Genomic DNA, 16,302 nt, shown 5'->3' with positions numbered 1-16,302 from the left:
GGTTCATTCAATCCCTGGCCTCACTCAGTGGGTGAAAGATCTGATGTTGCCATGTGAGCTGTGGTATAAATTGCAGATGTGACTTTGATCTGGCATTGCTGTGGTGTAGGCCAGCAGCTACAGCTTCAGTTCAACCCCTACAGCCTGAGAACATACATTGCGGGTCCAGCCCTAAAAAGGATATAACCTTTTTACCTGCAATACATAGCAGTTTAAAGTAATACTTGAACACAGATTAACATTATGTATCTGTTCTTCCCAAATAATCACAAAGGCATAATCAAATTAACAATCCATGTTGAATCAAAATGGCAGTAAGTACTTAAAATATGGCACACATTTGTTTTTCTGGCATTTGAGTCTTGATTACACTTTGTTGGGTCTGATTTGCTTTAGAAAGACACTCATCCCACACCACGCCTTCGAAGTCTGTCTCACATGGATTCAGTTTGCCACCACAGGAAGAGCGCTACATCTTAAGAGCAGTTTAGATTTTAGATTTAATAAGACCAACTTTTATACTAACCCAGTTTTGTCACAGAACAAATCTGTCTAGTATAGCGTACTCTCATTTGTGCTCACGTGTTGTCCTCTTGCATGCATTATTTAACCAAAGAGAATTATTCATAGCCAACAGTGTATCCTTATAAAGAGAAATTGACAAGAGAGAGAAAAGTATTGTTAGGTACTTTAAATACTGTTGAAACATGTTTAATGGGTGACACTGTGGGTTAAGAATCTGGCTTTGTCAGTGCAGCAGCTGGTGGGCTTGTTGCTGTGGTGCAGGTTGCTCCCTGGTCCAGAAACGTCCACATATGGAAAGCCCCCAAAAAAAAAAATTTTTTTTGGTGGCATATATTCAGTGTTTTTCCCTTTCCTTTTTCAGGGCATCTCACCGGGAGATATTATTCCTCCTCTTCCAGGAAGTATCAATGATGGCATGAATTCTCCTACACATAACCTTAGCCAGGCTATAAGTCAAGATGTGAATCTCCATGAGGCCATGTTGCTGTGTCCTGACAATGTTTTCAGAAGCGATCCAGCACCAAGGATTTCACAGCCACTAGAACCATTTTTGCAGTTAAATTCTACTTTTAATCCTGAACAGCCCTTTCCTGGAACTAATTTGACAGGATTTCTTCCACTTGACAGTCAGATGAGGAATCTAACAAGGCAAGATCTTCTATATGACCTTGATATAAACATATTTGATGAGATAAACTTAATGTCTTTGGCCACAGAAGGCAGCTTTGATCCCATGGAAGTTTCTCAGCTTTTTGAAGAACCAGAGTCTGATTCTGGACTTTCCTTAAACTCGAGCCTCAATAGCACCTCTGTCACCAAGTCTAATTCCTCTCACTCTATATGTGAAGGTGCTATAGGTTATAGTAGTGACCTTGAATCTCTTTCCCAACATGATTTTGAAGGGGCTGTAGGAGGCTATTATGCAGAGCCCAGTAAGCTTTGTCACACGGATCAGAGGAGTGTTTCTCACTTTCATGAGGCCCTTGCATTTCAACACATATTACACAACCACACTTACCACATACAGCCAAGTGCACCAGAATCCAATTCTCAATCTTTCTCATGGCCTGGGAAATCACAGAAAATAAGGAGCAGGTGCCACAACGATACAGACAGAAACTTAAGCCGTGATGAACGGCGCGCTAAAGCTCTGCACATCCCTTTTTCAGTGGATGAAATTGTCCGCATGCCTGGAGATTCTTTCAACGGTATGCTAAGCAGACACTACCTGACAGATTTACAGTTGTCACTCATCCGTGATATCAGACGAAGAGGGAAAAATAAAGTTGCTGCTCAGAACTGCCGTAAGCGCAAATTGGATGTACTTTTGAATCTGGAAGATGACGTATGTAACTTGCAAGCTAAAAAGGAAACCCTTAAAAGAGAGCGAATCCAGTGTCATAAGGCTATAAACATAATGAGACAGAAACTGCATGACCTTTATCATGATGTTTTTAGTAGATTAAGAGATGATGAAGGTAGGCCAGTCAATCCAAGCCAGTATGCTCTTCAATGCAGTCAAGATGGAAGTGTTTTGATTGTACCCAAGGAGTTGGTGACCTCAGGCCACAAAAAGGAAAATGAAAAGGGAAAACGAAAACGTGAAAAAAATTGAAGACGGATTCCACTAGTATGCACAAAGTAGTAATGTTCAGAAAGTGATATAATGGGCCACACACCATTCAATCTGCTTCAAGACCTAGCTCATTTTAAGTATCTTTGTAAGTAATGGTACTTGAGTCAGTCTGGTGAAGGCTACACTTTGAAGCTATATGGATACGCTCAGATTTCATTATTTATAACTTGGGGGAAACAACTTTTCACAAAATCCTCTTAATAGTATGTACAAATAGGGTGACATGAAAACTTCGTTAACAATCCACTTTTGTGAGCTAGTCACTTCAAGGAGAGCAAACACCATTTTTCATTTAGTTAGCCCTAAAGTATAGTGATTTCAGAAGCTATTTTAGATTATTAATACTTTTTCTGTGGAAATAAATTTTATACCTGAATTTAAAAAGTACTAACTTCCCTTTTGTACAGAAATTCCAAGCAGATTTATCCGGGATTTTTTTTCTTCTCCAAAATACCCACAAGTAGTATAGGTGAATACCTAACAATTAGAGCAGCATAACATTAAAATTTTAACACCAAGCTGACAAGTCTAAACACATAGAACACAAGAGTTTTAAATGTTTTAAAAAGCCTATGAGATGCCAAAAATTCAGACTTTGAAATTAATATAAAACATCTAAAAGTCCATATAAGAACCCAAGAAGACTTTATAACCAAAGCGAAAATACTGAGGAAAATGAAAGATTTTTAGGATAAAAAGGATGAGAATGACCTAGTCATTTATCCTAGTGATTATGGCACTTGAAAACTCAAGGATAACTCAGTTTAACTGCCCAGATTGTATCAGGTGTCTTGTCATTAGAATCACTTCAGGTTACATAAATGCATAGAAATTTGTTTCAAGCCCTACCTAACAAAATGCTTTTGATTACTTTTAAACCAGTTCTGTACAACTATGTTCAAAAGATGTTTTAACAGGTTGGCTTTTTGCAAGGGTTCACACCTTAGATGTCTTAACTTCTTAAATACAGAGCTTCAAGGCAGATGACTACCACAAATTTCAAGTCCACAATGTAAAATGCTACAGAACTAATTTAAGTGAATGTCTGCTCATCAAGCACAACATTCTACCCAAATCCCTGAAAATTAGACAAGAGAACACTAAATCACTAAGGGAGAGTAGAGAGCTAGAACGACTCTAAGATTTGAGAGGTAGGTTTTTGGCGCATTGTGACCAAGTTTTCAGTATCCAGCTGCACATCACTCACAACAGGGTAGTTTCCAGTTACCTTGCACAACAAAAACCATTTGACTTTACAGTACCAACTGAAGCGTACTCTCCATCACTGATAACGTTTCAGTGGAGTGGCACACTGTGACTTTAAAATCAGTTTTTAAAAATATTATGGGAGTTGAAAAGGCTGTTGTGAAAAAGGGTATAATCTGTTTCTCAATTTAGCTCTATGCAGTTTATGGAAACTTGGGTAAATCTGTTGGCTACCTGACCCATTCCTAGCAAATAACCATGTCAAGTCTTCTCAATCTGAAAACATGGATGCATAAAGACTTGAATAGATATGGTCTGTAAGTACCAAGTACCCAGCTGTCTCCAAGTATTTGTTTAGGGATTTAAAAACTAACTCTCACATCTGGTAGTTTATCAGCCTCTTTGAAGTACATTTTCTGCTAGTCGTCGTCTTCCCTCCCGAGTTCAGTGTACTAGCCCAAATTCACATTTCATTTGAATTGTTCCCAACACAGAAGTAACCTTACCTTCCAGACAGCTTTCCTGTTTAAAAAAAAAAAAAAAAAAAAAATCCACATCGGTTGAACAATTTTAATGTGAGATCTGGTTCAGCATTTTGTCCTCCTAGTACAACATTCCGGCGGCCATCCCCAGACCAGTTTACATCCTCACAGGTGAAATTAGATCTATACCAATCAATGTGTGCTGAATGACAGCAGCATTTGGGTTGGTCTCAAGGCAGCTCCAGCACGGACATATATAATCAGAAGCCAGCCAACTTTCCAAAATTCCTAGCATTTAACATTTTTCTGCTTACTTTTAAAAGTTGTTTCAATGGCAGGATGTCCCACCCCCCACATCTTTCCAGATATGAATTAGTAACTGGACAAGGTAAGAGCAGTGATAGCATTCAAGTTGGAGTCCCAACTAAAGACTGTGTACAGCTGAAGTGTATACATGGACTTTCGGTACAAAGATCAGTAATGTTTCTTTCCTTTCTCCAAAAGCCATAGAAAAGTTTGAACTAGCAAATAAACACTTCCCTTAACCAGCTCTCAGTACTTAATACAAATAGTAAAGTCACTTTCAGATCAACTTGAACTCATGCACCCAACTGGGCTGTTAAAAACCACAGAATAATTCCCCTTTTCAAGGTCTTTCCTAAATTTAACACCCTGGGTATGTGAGCCAGCCCCCAAGATGGGCTCCCAAACACTTCTTGGATCTTGTAATCTCCCCATCCACAGCAGGAAAGCAACTTTTAAACACATTGGCCGTTATTTTGAGGGCTCCTTTGTTGCTTCACCAACCTGCCAGACAGGCCATTTTAGATGTTTCCCAGCCCCAGTCATTTTCTGAATGCAATCCTAAGCTTCAGCTATCACCACGTGGCCAAGTTGCTGATCTCCCCTGTAAGGTACCAAGTGTATTGTGCTCTAAGCTGCCCTAAGAATTGGCTTTAAATGTACTCTACAGCAGTAAGGGTTAGCCCAAGGTGGAAAACAGCACACCCTGAAGTAGCTCTTTTACAACAAAACTGATTTCAATTTCTCTAAGATTAGCTCAACACAACATACACACATAGGAAAAAAGTATTCAGTATTACTGCATTTCAGTAAGCTAGTTCATTTCAACCTATTAACATGTTCCCCCTACGTTACTATACCAACTTCATTATCTTCAAGGTTGAACTTCTTTGTACAGCTAGACATTTTAATGCCTTAAAAATAAATTGTTTTCCCTAATAAATCCAAGGCCCAAGTGTATGTTTGTTTGATAATGCAAAAGAGCACAATTTTAATGAGAAAGTTCATCTTCTGTTGGCCATCAACTTACCTGTGATAGCTATCAAAACCAAAAGGAATAGTTAAAACAATTTCACCATGTTTCTTCCCTACTTTTCTGTTTTTTCCTTATTCCAGGTGAACAAGCTGCTGCTTGCTATTATTACATTTTACCCATCACGTTTAACCCTTTAAAGACGACTGCTTGATATTCAGCATAAAACAAAACAGTTAATTCACATTTGATATAGTAAGATTTTTTTTCCTCAGTGCTTTGCAAAGCCACTTATTTTGGACCACTCTAGCTGGTTAAAGATTTGTAATGATTTAAAAACCACCACCAGGAATGTTAAATAAACAAGGCAAAGCCAGAAATCTATACTATTATTCAAACGCTGAATATACAGGGTATAAAGAATGGCATTTTATTAGGGACAGCCAATAACGTCCACAATGCTTTTCTCATTTGTCTATCAATACTAAAAGGAAAAGGGAATATGCATTGCTTTGTGAAACTTTTAAAAATCTAGGGGATGGCAATCCTTTAGACAACTCAATGTTCATAGAACAAGAATCACATTTTATGTGTAAACATTACACCAAATATTTGAATACAAAAGTATTTATTTTATAAAACTTTATATTTAAAATAAATTTTAATCTCTCTACTCACAAAACCTAGTTCAAAACATGATACATTTCTCTAGCTGATCTGATGTTACTTTTACAAACAACACTGAATTTGTAATTATTTTATATTAAGAACCTGTACTAAATAAGTCTTGTTATTTTATCAGAAAACATTTCCCTTTAATTTTAAATAGTGCTTTTTTAAAATGAAGGCACCAACAGAACTACTTTCAGATGGTACAGAATTTCTTATTTCTTGAAGACTCTGTGGTTGACCACTTCTTCATTAGTTACCTGCAGCAAGACACCTTCCTGCCAAAGGAAAAAAAAAGTATCTGAAGAAGTTTATCATGTTTGTCCAAAGAACCTAAATAACTTCAGTGGTGGTCTTAGGATCAAAGAAGACTCACAGGTACATACAGTAGAGTATGCCCTGATCATCACATTCCTGAAAAGGCAATAAAGCCAGGCAATCAATCTCTGATGACATTTAAGAAATGAAATTTCAGCAGCCAACCTATTATTCCTCTCCTATAAGCTAGGGAACTGGGAAAGAATTACATTTAAACTCAAGCATTTAGTACTGGATACATACAGGGTTTATAGGCATTTTATTCATAAATATAAATTATCTGAAAATATTCAGCCGTCTTGCCATACCTCCTCCTTAGCCTGATATCCTGATAGGCATGTAAACTAGAACCATATCAAAATAACAGAACAACAAAACATCTTTATTTTTAATAAAATTCCCTATTTCACTCAAAATGCTCGATAGCCAAGAAATGTGAATACACATGGATGTAACGATGGGAAATTTCATGATTTATTGAACTTGCAGCCTAACTTTTACCTACCATTTTACTACCAACACCACTGAAGGAACCAAGAAAAGCTTTATTAATCACTTGGCTTGCCTCAGCTGTTGAAATGAAGCACTTTACAGTCTTTGTGGCAGCAGAATATACTTGTCCATGGTTCATATCAATGCTAAAATTCCAGCAGGGAAAAAAATGATATGTTAAGCACCTGAATCTTCATAGAGGGGGAGGGGGATGGGAAAGGAGGAAAAAAAGGGAAAAACAACCGAAATAATTTAAGTAAATGACAGATTGGAAAACAGGGTTTATAAAATTATTCTCTTGAGTTTATAAATTGTTAAACTCAATTTATAAGCTATGTTAAACTACGTGAGAACCACTATACTGAAAGATCATTGAAGAGTATTAGTTTATCTTTTGGGGAGGAGAATTAAGAAAGGAAAAGTAAATGAGATCTTACCTAAAGAAGTTTAACTGAAGCTTAGAACTATTTTGCTCTACACCCTCAGCTTTCGTTGGCATCCTTATAAACTACTGTAGTTAAAGCTTTGTAGAAACAGCACAGTTTCTTAAGACTGGCTGAACTTAGTAGCCGTCAAGTTTTCTTGTACTAGACCTGTATCCCTGAAGAGTACCTCGCTGGGGTTATTTCCTTTCCTTGCATTGAAGAAGCAGCATCTAAAAGATCTAAAAAGGTGTTTCTCCTTGCAGAGATATCCCTTAAGTTATCTAGGTAATTTAATCCTGATGAATTGCAGACAACACACTTTTATCTCTGACCAGCATTTATCTTACACAAATATAACAACAGCTTTGCAATGGACCTTAATTATACTACCCACTCCTTAACTTATTTAAAATAAAAAGTCTATAATTACACAATTTCCTTTAGAATTATTTTATTAAATCATAAATGTACAACAGCTTCTTAACTCTACACACGCACTTAAATTTTTTTAAAGGAAAAACGTTATGTCTTATTACACCATGATCCTGGCTAATAGCTTTTCAAAACTTTGAGAAAAATCTTAAAAAAGGTTTCACATGTCACCTGAAACTTACAAATTTAACATTATCAAAGAAGGAATGCTTCTATACTCTTACAAAGACCACTAGAAAGAAACAACAATTAAAAAGCTAAGAAACTGTCTCAAAGGCATTTTTTTTTTTTTACAATCCTTCCTCCACAGTAAGGTAATGTTATTAAATAATCCAATCCATTCACAAAATGGCTCTCTGCATCTGCTCTGGTGTCTTCTGCCATATCACTGCATATTTATGCATGACTGAGATAAGAGTTTCCTTAACATTGTTATTTCGATAACCTGAAGCTGTTCTGTTACCTCTGGGCTCTCATCCTCTCCTATTTATACAGTGAAGCCTGTTTCAACAGAAGTAAAGAGTAAAAAAAAAATAGGTTATGAAATTATCCATCTAACCAGATTTTAAGGAAAGATAACATGATCCTAAAAAGCTTTTAACTCCTGGCAGCTAGGTCTCCCAAGACAATAATAATGTGAAACTTAAAAGCTACTTACCCATGGCAAAATAGAAAGAAGCTCAATATCGGCTTCTCCCTCCATAACCCCCACTTCCTCCACTGCCTCCTGGACCATAGTTTCCTAGAATTGGAACAAGAGAAAGCAAACTTAGTTGATTTCCCATGAAAAGCCAAATTCTATAGTTGATTTTATTTTATCCCCATACACTCTTAAACACAAACAGATCACAGACCACTGTTCCTAGTTAACCTAATTACTCAAGAGATAAAATCATCCACATTCATAAATACAATTCTGTCCTTTAAACTCAGAAATACTTTATGACTTCCATTCTTTTAGAGTGCTCTCTTTCATTAAGATTTAAAGTTAGATTCGGGGGGGGGGGGTCTTTTGTCTTATTAGGGCCACACCTTCGTTCGGTATATAGAGGTTCCCAAGCTAGGAGTCCAATGGGAGCTGTAGCCGCCAGCCTACACCACAGCCACAGGGATGCCAGATCCTTAACCCACTGAGTGAGGGCCAGGGATGGAACCTGCAACCTCACAGTTCCTAGTCAGATTGTTTCCGCTGACCCACGAAGGGAACTCCAGAAAGATTTTTCTTAAAGTATATACCAAGTGTAAGTAATCTGTTTTTGGTCTTACTGAAAATTTTTCTCAAGAATTAACAATGGTTTGAATGAAATTTACTAAATTAACTTTTGAAGAGACAACTCATAGGAATTTATACCACTTGCCACGTGCTCAGCAATTTCATCAGCCAAAGGGAACAACACCCCACTGAAAATATCCGTTTTGCCAATCCTAAAATATTTTCTATCAGTGAACATCTCACCTCAGCCACACCAATCCCAAAACAATGTTATTGGCTTTGGCTCAAAGTTTTTCCCAAAATTTTAATCTCAGTAACACTATTTGACAGAAAATGTTATCTAAGAATAAATGAATTATTGCTATCTTTCAAGTCATTTAACACTAGTATTCCCATCATATCCATTTAAGAAATCTAATAAATTACCTCCACCATATGGTCCCCCCATGTTCCTGCTACCACCAAAGTTTCCACTCTTCATTGGACCATAGTTGGAAGGTTGCTGGTTATAATTTCCAAAATCATTATAATTTCCACTTCCATAATTTCCTGTAAAAAAAAAAAATTCCAAGTTTTTGCACCATGATCCTTAGAACACAAGCATTAAACCAGTGATACATGCCAACTATTTAGTACAAGTCTCCCACAAAAACAAATCATCAGAATAAGTGCAAAACACCTATCTACAGTTTTTAAATAAGGCAACTACTTGACAACATTGAAATGAAAAAGCTCATGTTAAAAGTCAGGAATTCCAATCCAAATGCCCAAATAAAGGTTTCAGGTGAATTTATTACCTCCTCCATAGTTGTCATAACCACCTCCGTAGCCCCCACCCTGGTTGCCATATCCAGGTCCTCCACCACCATATCCTCCTCTTCCTCCTCCATAACCAGGGCTACCTCCAAAATTGCCACCTATTATAAAATAAGCCTTTAAGTAATTACTTAGTATTTTCAATGTCATTTGAACTGTCTTATCACACCCATTTCCAATTTTCCAAAACACACTTTTTAAAAGTAAAATAGTCATTCTTAAAATTTTCTCTCCAATAGCCTTAAGGGCAGATTCTGAGTAACTATCCTTGGCAGACAGTTGGGGGTGGGGAGCACCTACCACAACCAAGTGGTTCCAACCTTTGGAAAGAAACAAGTATTTGCAATGCCACAAATTTCCCATAAAACAAGGTATCCTGAAATACTATTTTGTATCTTGTTTAAGGTCGAAGGGATGGGACAGACAAGATGTTTAGGCAAGTGGGACAAAGTAGAGGAGCCACATTTCCTACTGGTCCAAAAGATTAAGCTCCCAATTCATATTTCCCTTTGAATTACCATGCCTCTTAAATAAAATGCCTTCTCCTGAGTAGAAATGGGGGGAGGACCAGAAATTAGCAAACTTGCATTAGCTCAAACACAAATTGGTAGTCTCAGGTTACTTGCACAGAACACAAAAACATCTTTCTCAAACAAAATCGATTTGGATTTCAAAGTTGGAAATAGTGAAATATAGAAGCATAGTTGAGTGCAAAACCAGAAATCAGGTCTATTCATCAGCTCAGTTTTAACTGTCCTGTCTCTTTCTTATCAGGACATTTTGTAAGCAAGTATCATTCTTTTCTGTACTCCAACAAAACATACATGATATAAATGCATATACACATACACACCACTTGATATTTAACAGTGGCTCACAACCTTAGCTGGACACAGGAGCACCCTTTTATGTTTTGGAAAATTTCCTTTGTGGACTTTCGGGATATTATCTTGGAGGACTTAATCTTGGTTAAGAGCTAACACAACACAATGTTCTTTTTTTTTTTGTCTTTTTGCTATTTCTTTAGACCCCTAGCCTTGGTTCCCAGGCTAGGGGTCTAATCGGAGCTGTAGCCACCGGCCTACGCCAGAGCCACAGCAACACAGGATCCGAGCCACCTCTGCAACCTCCACCACAGCTCACGGCAACGCCGGATCGTTAACCCACTGAGCAAGGGCAGGGATCGAACCCGCAACCTCATGGTTCCTAGTCGGATTCGTTAACCACTGCGCCACGACGGGAACTCCACAACACAATGTTCTTACATATACCCCCTTATATGTTGATCTAGTTCATAACCATCATTCTGTATTTTTTAAAAAAGGCACCAACAATCATCACATCTATGTCCAATTCATTTTCATGGGCAACAGCCAGACATCTTTAAATAGGATTTTTAAATTCTCATTTAAAATCTACCCAATTGAATTTGCAAAGTTTACAAACACCTCCAAGTATACCCTCCTTAGGTTTGCAGGCATACTTTGCTCAGGTTTACAATAGCTAAGATGCAAATAAGAAAAGCCAAATAATTGAATCATTATCACCTAATCCCTTTATATAAGTTATCAAGGTAAAACACTAAGAAAAACTATCTGTATTCTCAAATGGACAGCATGCACAGTGATTATAACTAAAGACAAGAAAAAACTGACCTCCAGGTCCTCCTCCATACCCATTATAGCCATCCCCAAATCCACGACCACTTCCATATCCATCTGTTAGGAGCAGAAGAAAAGGATCATGATTATTTATTTTACCCCTGTTGAAGCTTCTCAATTTCTTACCCCCTTTCCTCCAAGTTACCTGCTAATATCTATGGATAAGAATTATTAGGAAGCCATCTCCCCCTTAACCTATTAACACTGGTGATACTAGTTTATCCTTAGACACTAAAGAGTGTAGATTTCACCATCAGGATAGGGATAACTGTCCAGCTGGAGGGCTTGGAGCCGGCAAGCCTCAACTTAAAATTTTCCATTCATTCATACATAGGAATGATATTAGACAGGGGCAGTTTTTCTATTGGTACTGTACTAATTATTAAACAGATTAACCTATGTAAGACTACAGGTTAAAAGCCCCTACAGGGTTTCCACTCACTATTCAGAAAAACCTCAAATTCAATTTTTCCAGAAAATGAGGACCATTAAATGGACCTCTACAATTATTTGTCCCTGATTACAGTTAAGTATCGTTTTAACACCATGTTTCAAAATATTATCTCCTGCCTAGCAAAATCAGAAAATTCCACCAGGATAGAACCTACTTTAAAACTCTTAAAACTTTCAAAATTAGTTTGGATCTCCTAGAACCGAATTAAAACTCATAGAACATTCACCCTTCTAAACTTAGAATGAAGACTTACCAGATCCTCCTCTAAAGTTACTTCCAGGTCCTGGTCCAAAGTTTCCACCACCACCACGAGAATCTCCAAAACCAAAGTTGCCTAAAATAAATACCATGGTTAGTAACAAACACTTATCACCATAAATCTTAAGAAAAAATGGAATTGAAGTTACCTCCTCTTCCACTTCTAGAACTTTGGACTTCCTGCATTTCTTGTCTAGACAAAGCCTTTCTCACTTCTGCATTATGACCATTGATGGTATGGTACTTTTGCACTGGAAGAAAAGTTCAGATTCCCTAAGTCAATGTTTTATATATAATATTAGTTAACTTACAAACTATTTTTTTACAAAATTATACAAAATCTTAAGAGCTAACACAGTCAAAGCTTAATAGTGAAAAGAACCACACACCCCTAGCACTTATTACAGACACTTACACACAATCTTATCCACAGGATCATGGTCATCAAAAGTAACAAATCCAAAGCCTCTTTTCTTTCCAGACTGCCTATCAGTAATTATCTCAATGGTATCAATTTTCCCATACTCCTCAAAGTAATCTCTAAGATGGTGTTCCTCAGTATCTTCTTTAATTCCACCAACAAATAGCTTCTTCACAGTTACATGAGCCCCTGGCTTTCCAGATTCCTGAAATAGAGGAAAAAGCACACTATCTGATTAACAAATGACTTCTACTCTATATTCAAATACTACTTAAGGCAAAATGATTAAGAACCTAGTCTTTCAAATAAAACTAAGAAATGAAAAACACAGAAACCCCACTCAGCATTAATGAGGAAACAAAACTTGCAGCGAAACATGGATAACTTTCTAATCTCAAAAAATTTTCCCCCAAATTATCTACTGCACAAGTTACGTATTCACTCACCTCTCTTGCAACAGCACGTTTTGGCTCAACCACTCTCCCATCAATTGAATGAGGTCTCGCAGCCATGGCAGCATCAACCTCAGCCATGGATGAAAAAGTTACAAAACCAAATCCTCTTGATCTTTTGCTTGCAGGATCCCTCATGACCTTAAATGCATAGGGGTAGAGTTACTATTTAATCTCATTACTTACAGCATTTAAAAATGAACATGAACTTAAAACTTTTCTTAATGATTCACTAACACTTTAAACAGATGAGCCTGGGGAGTTAAAAGGACTATTATCTGCAAGCACTTCATTAACATACCACACAATCTGTAAGTTTTCCCCATTGCTCGTAGTAGTTCCTCAAACTTTCTTCTGTAGTTTCAAAGCTCAAGCCACCAATAAAGAGTTTACGGAATTGTTCCTTTTCTCTCTGCAAAGGAAAACATCATTTCAATTTTTATTTACATTTTCTCTTTGTATACAGGAAATTAAATTCTTAAATATGAGGTGACCTGCTGGCAGAGTACCTTTTTCCTCTCCAAAGGAACAGTTTCTAAAGTTTTCTGGGGGGGAAAAAAAAAACTTACATCAAATTTAAACCATATGTTAAACTGCATATTAGTTGTGTTACACCAAAAAAAATTGCCTCAGCTGAACTACACAAGTTTCAAAGTCATTAAATCTTGATCTAAATTTACTTCACATTCAAACATTTTAAACACATCTAATACCACTTAGTTAAAAAAAATTTCTGGAAAAAAAAAAAGCAAATCTTATTCCCTGGTGACTGAGAAGTTAATGCATTCTTATCAAAATTTCCATTCAATTCTATATCCTAGAACAGAGAAGTTACCTTTTAAATATTCAGTTTAAATATAAATTCTTAAACTGTAAGAACTGTTGGGTTCTTTCTTATAAACTTGTTATTTCAGAATTCATTATTTGAAGTAATTATTTTCCCTTCATTGCTCCCTCTAGTGGTGATTCTAATGAAACTCAATTTTTACCCCCCCCAAAACCTGGTTAAAGACAGTTCTTTCCCCATATACCAAGTCTCCACTAGAGAAAAAAAGCTTTAAGTATTCAACATATACGCCAACATATCTTTTAAGATTCTCTCTTCTGACCAAGACAGAATGATTTGTTTAATAGTGTCTGTCTGTTCCTCAAAGTACTAACAGAGAAAGAATCTGGACTGTTACTGAGCTATAAAAAGTAGAAACAGTAAGACTGCAATCACCCCACTTTTCAAAAACCATAAAGATATTTAAACGACCACTGTGTCCAGTAGTTGCGTAGCACTACCATTTATTTTACACTTCACGATGTTTAACTTAGTAGGCTTCTAGCAAACAACACAGCATAATACCTCGAATTTTCATTGGGAAAAGAAACAGAGCCTGGGCTTGAAATCTCAAACAAGCAAGCAAATACTTCGCATTAAAAGCTCTGTATTATGGATTATTAAGGAAGATTGGGTCATTATACTGTTTTCAGTTGGTTAAATTAAAAAACTATAAATACTCAGAAACGAAGTTACAATGTCCACAATGTATAATGAAAAAGAAAGTCAGAAGTACTTTCTAACACTGCAAGGTATTTTATTCCTAGCAAATCGTACTACACCGTCAACCCACATTTCTAAAGAAGTTTCTCTCTCCATCCATGCATGATACTAATAAACATTCGATTTTTTTCCTGTATAATTAACCTTTCAGGATTCTGAAAAATTTATAAAGAAATTATCAAACTAGCTCTTGAGACACTTAAAGAACCGTCTGTTATAATGGTTACTTGGCATATTGATATTCGTATTCTTTTTTATTTATTCCAAATATTTTCAATAAATGCTCCTTAAACCCAAATAGATCTAATTAAAAACACATCTACAAATTTTTTACATATCACTAACAAAAGGGAAAAACTCATTACTTACCTCATTTCCAAACTTACCCGCTGTCCACTATTGATTACAAACAAAGTTATTTTATAAGCGTGCTTAGGGTCAAAGAAAATACCCAGGTAGACCCCCTTCGCTTCAGACCTTAAGCTTATCAATGTTATCAACCATGATTGCAAACATAAATGAGAAAAGCAAGTGACAAAGTTCAAATACATAGTAGCCCAGCCTAAAACAGTTCGGTATATAGCAATACACGTACTGAAGGACTGAGCCACGTTTTAAGCAGAGCACAACTAAAATCATTTTTATTTCACTTTCATCTTAATTTCTAGCTTACCACGTATAAAATTTCCCAGTAAAAATCTTACTTAAAAGCGGAGTAATTTCTACAATTCCTCATAAAGGAAGCCTTCAGGAAATTAAAAGGATTCGGAACCTTCGGCACACCGCCCCCCCCCCCACCCCCGAAGACCACCTTCCCCACGACCTCCCACATAACCTACGGGACCCTGATGGCTCCGAATTTCGGTTTTTCATTTCTAAAGCTTCCTACCATGTAACCGCCTTCCTAATCGCCGCAAACCCAGCTAAAACCGTTACGCAAAGGAACAAGGGCTGAAAAACAGAACGTTTTCTTTGTACTACGTATGGCTCGCCTCAAAACCGGGCCCGACACCCTAGATCGTTTTACCTCCGAAGCCGAGCGACCGCCGCCCCTCCCCCCGCCCTGCGGTGCGGCGCCGGAACGCAATGGCGCCATTTCATCGAGGGGAAGGCAGCGAGCCTCTAATGAGGTGCGCAGGACTTTAAAGATCCAGGCTCACAAACCCCCAGGATCCACCTCGAAACGGCATGAAAACGGCCCGAAAAGGAGAAAAAACCAGCGCACCACCTCTACTCTTTGATAAAAGACTCAAACTAGTTGAATTTAGAGAGTTACAAGGAAAACGCTGCGAGAAAGAGGAGAAATGAAAATGGCGGCCGCCAAATCCGGTTCCCGCGAGGGGGGGGAGGGGAAGCCGCAGCCTCGCCCGCGAGGACCCGCAGCCCGCCGAAACGCTCAAACGCGCGGACGCCAGGGTCCCCAAACCAGCGTGCTGTAAAAAGGGAGTAAGAATTCCCGCCTCCGCGCCCCACTTCCACCGAAGTCGGGTTGCGTCCGCCGAGTGGAAGTTCCCCATCCCCCACCCCCAGCAAAGGGAAATGGCGCCGGGAGCCTGAGGGTGGGGAAGGTGCGGTACGAAGAGGCCTCCGCTAACGACCCCCCTTCAAAAGTACCCCGAGACCAACCGCTTCTGAAGTGGCCCAATTTCGCTGCCGCTCTCCCACGGAGGCGGGTGGCCGACTTCCAATAAGGCGCCAACGGCCTCGCCATGCCCTTTCCAACAACTCATTGATTTCAAACCCGTTACCTCCATCGCGGACTCAGTCGCTTCAGCCCGATTTCCCGCAGCCGAGCGAGATGAGAGAGATCTCCGCGGACGAACACGAACCGGACTCGTCCTGGCGCTGTAGTGAGAACTGCCGCTGCTCGAGAAACAACACCGCTAAGAGCACCTCCACTCGGGACCTGGCGCTGCTGCTACTGCCGCTAGAGCCGCTGCCGCCGCTTTTCTAGAACCTTCCCCCCGACTAACGCGTCTTGCCCTACGTCAGGCCGTTGCGTAAACGCCCTAACCGC

The 16,302-nt window shown here is 38.3% G+C and overlaps 2 protein-coding genes across 7 annotated transcripts in view; one reads left to right on the top strand and one right to left on the bottom strand.

The window, feature by feature from the left end:
* The window catches only part of NFE2L3 (NFE2 like bZIP transcription factor 3), a 33,184-nt gene extending 27,754 nt beyond the window's left edge, over positions 1-5,430 (top strand). Inside the window, exon 4 of the mRNA XM_047763445.1 lies at positions 887-5,430. Within this exon, the coding sequence (XP_047619401.1) occupies positions 887-2,140 (1,254 nt within the window). The 3' untranslated portion in view covers positions 2,141-5,430. The remainder of the gene's footprint in view (positions 1-886) is intronic.
* Positions 5,431-5,532: 102 nt separating this feature from the next.
* Positions 5,533-16,257, bottom strand: HNRNPA2B1 (heterogeneous nuclear ribonucleoprotein A2/B1). Of its 6 annotated transcripts, none has more exons than XR_007132642.1 (13): positions 16,034-16,257; positions 13,246-13,281; positions 13,038-13,148; positions 12,731-12,877; positions 12,279-12,489; positions 12,013-12,114; positions 11,859-11,939; positions 11,146-11,208; positions 9,472-9,591; positions 9,101-9,223; positions 8,120-8,203; positions 6,618-6,750; positions 5,533-6,072 (listed from the first exon to the last, which is right to left on the bottom strand). XR_007132642.1 is itself a non-coding variant. In XM_047763447.1 (12 exons), the coding sequence occupies exons 1-11, from the start codon at positions 16,037-16,039 to the stop codon at positions 8,142-8,144; spliced, it is 1,062 nt and encodes a 353-aa protein (XP_047619403.1). In that variant the 5' UTR covers positions 16,040-16,257; the 3' UTR covers positions 5,533-7,962; positions 8,120-8,141. The 6 variants fall into 6 exon arrangements, 4 of the variants coding, with proteins under 4 accessions (XP_047619403.1, XP_047619404.1, XP_047619405.1 ...); XR_007132643.1 differs by having other exon boundaries at positions 6,678-6,750; XM_047763447.1 differs by having other exon boundaries at positions 5,533-7,962.
* Positions 16,258-16,302: the final 45 nt, after the last annotated feature.

This window comes from Phacochoerus africanus, chromosome 16 (genome assembly GCF_016906955.1).
Source record: "Phacochoerus africanus isolate WHEZ1 chromosome 16, ROS_Pafr_v1, whole genome shotgun sequence".
In the NCBI taxonomy this organism is placed as follows: domain Eukaryota; kingdom Metazoa; phylum Chordata; class Mammalia; order Artiodactyla; family Suidae; genus Phacochoerus; species Phacochoerus africanus.
This window is presented reverse-complemented; position numbering and strand designations above follow the sequence as displayed.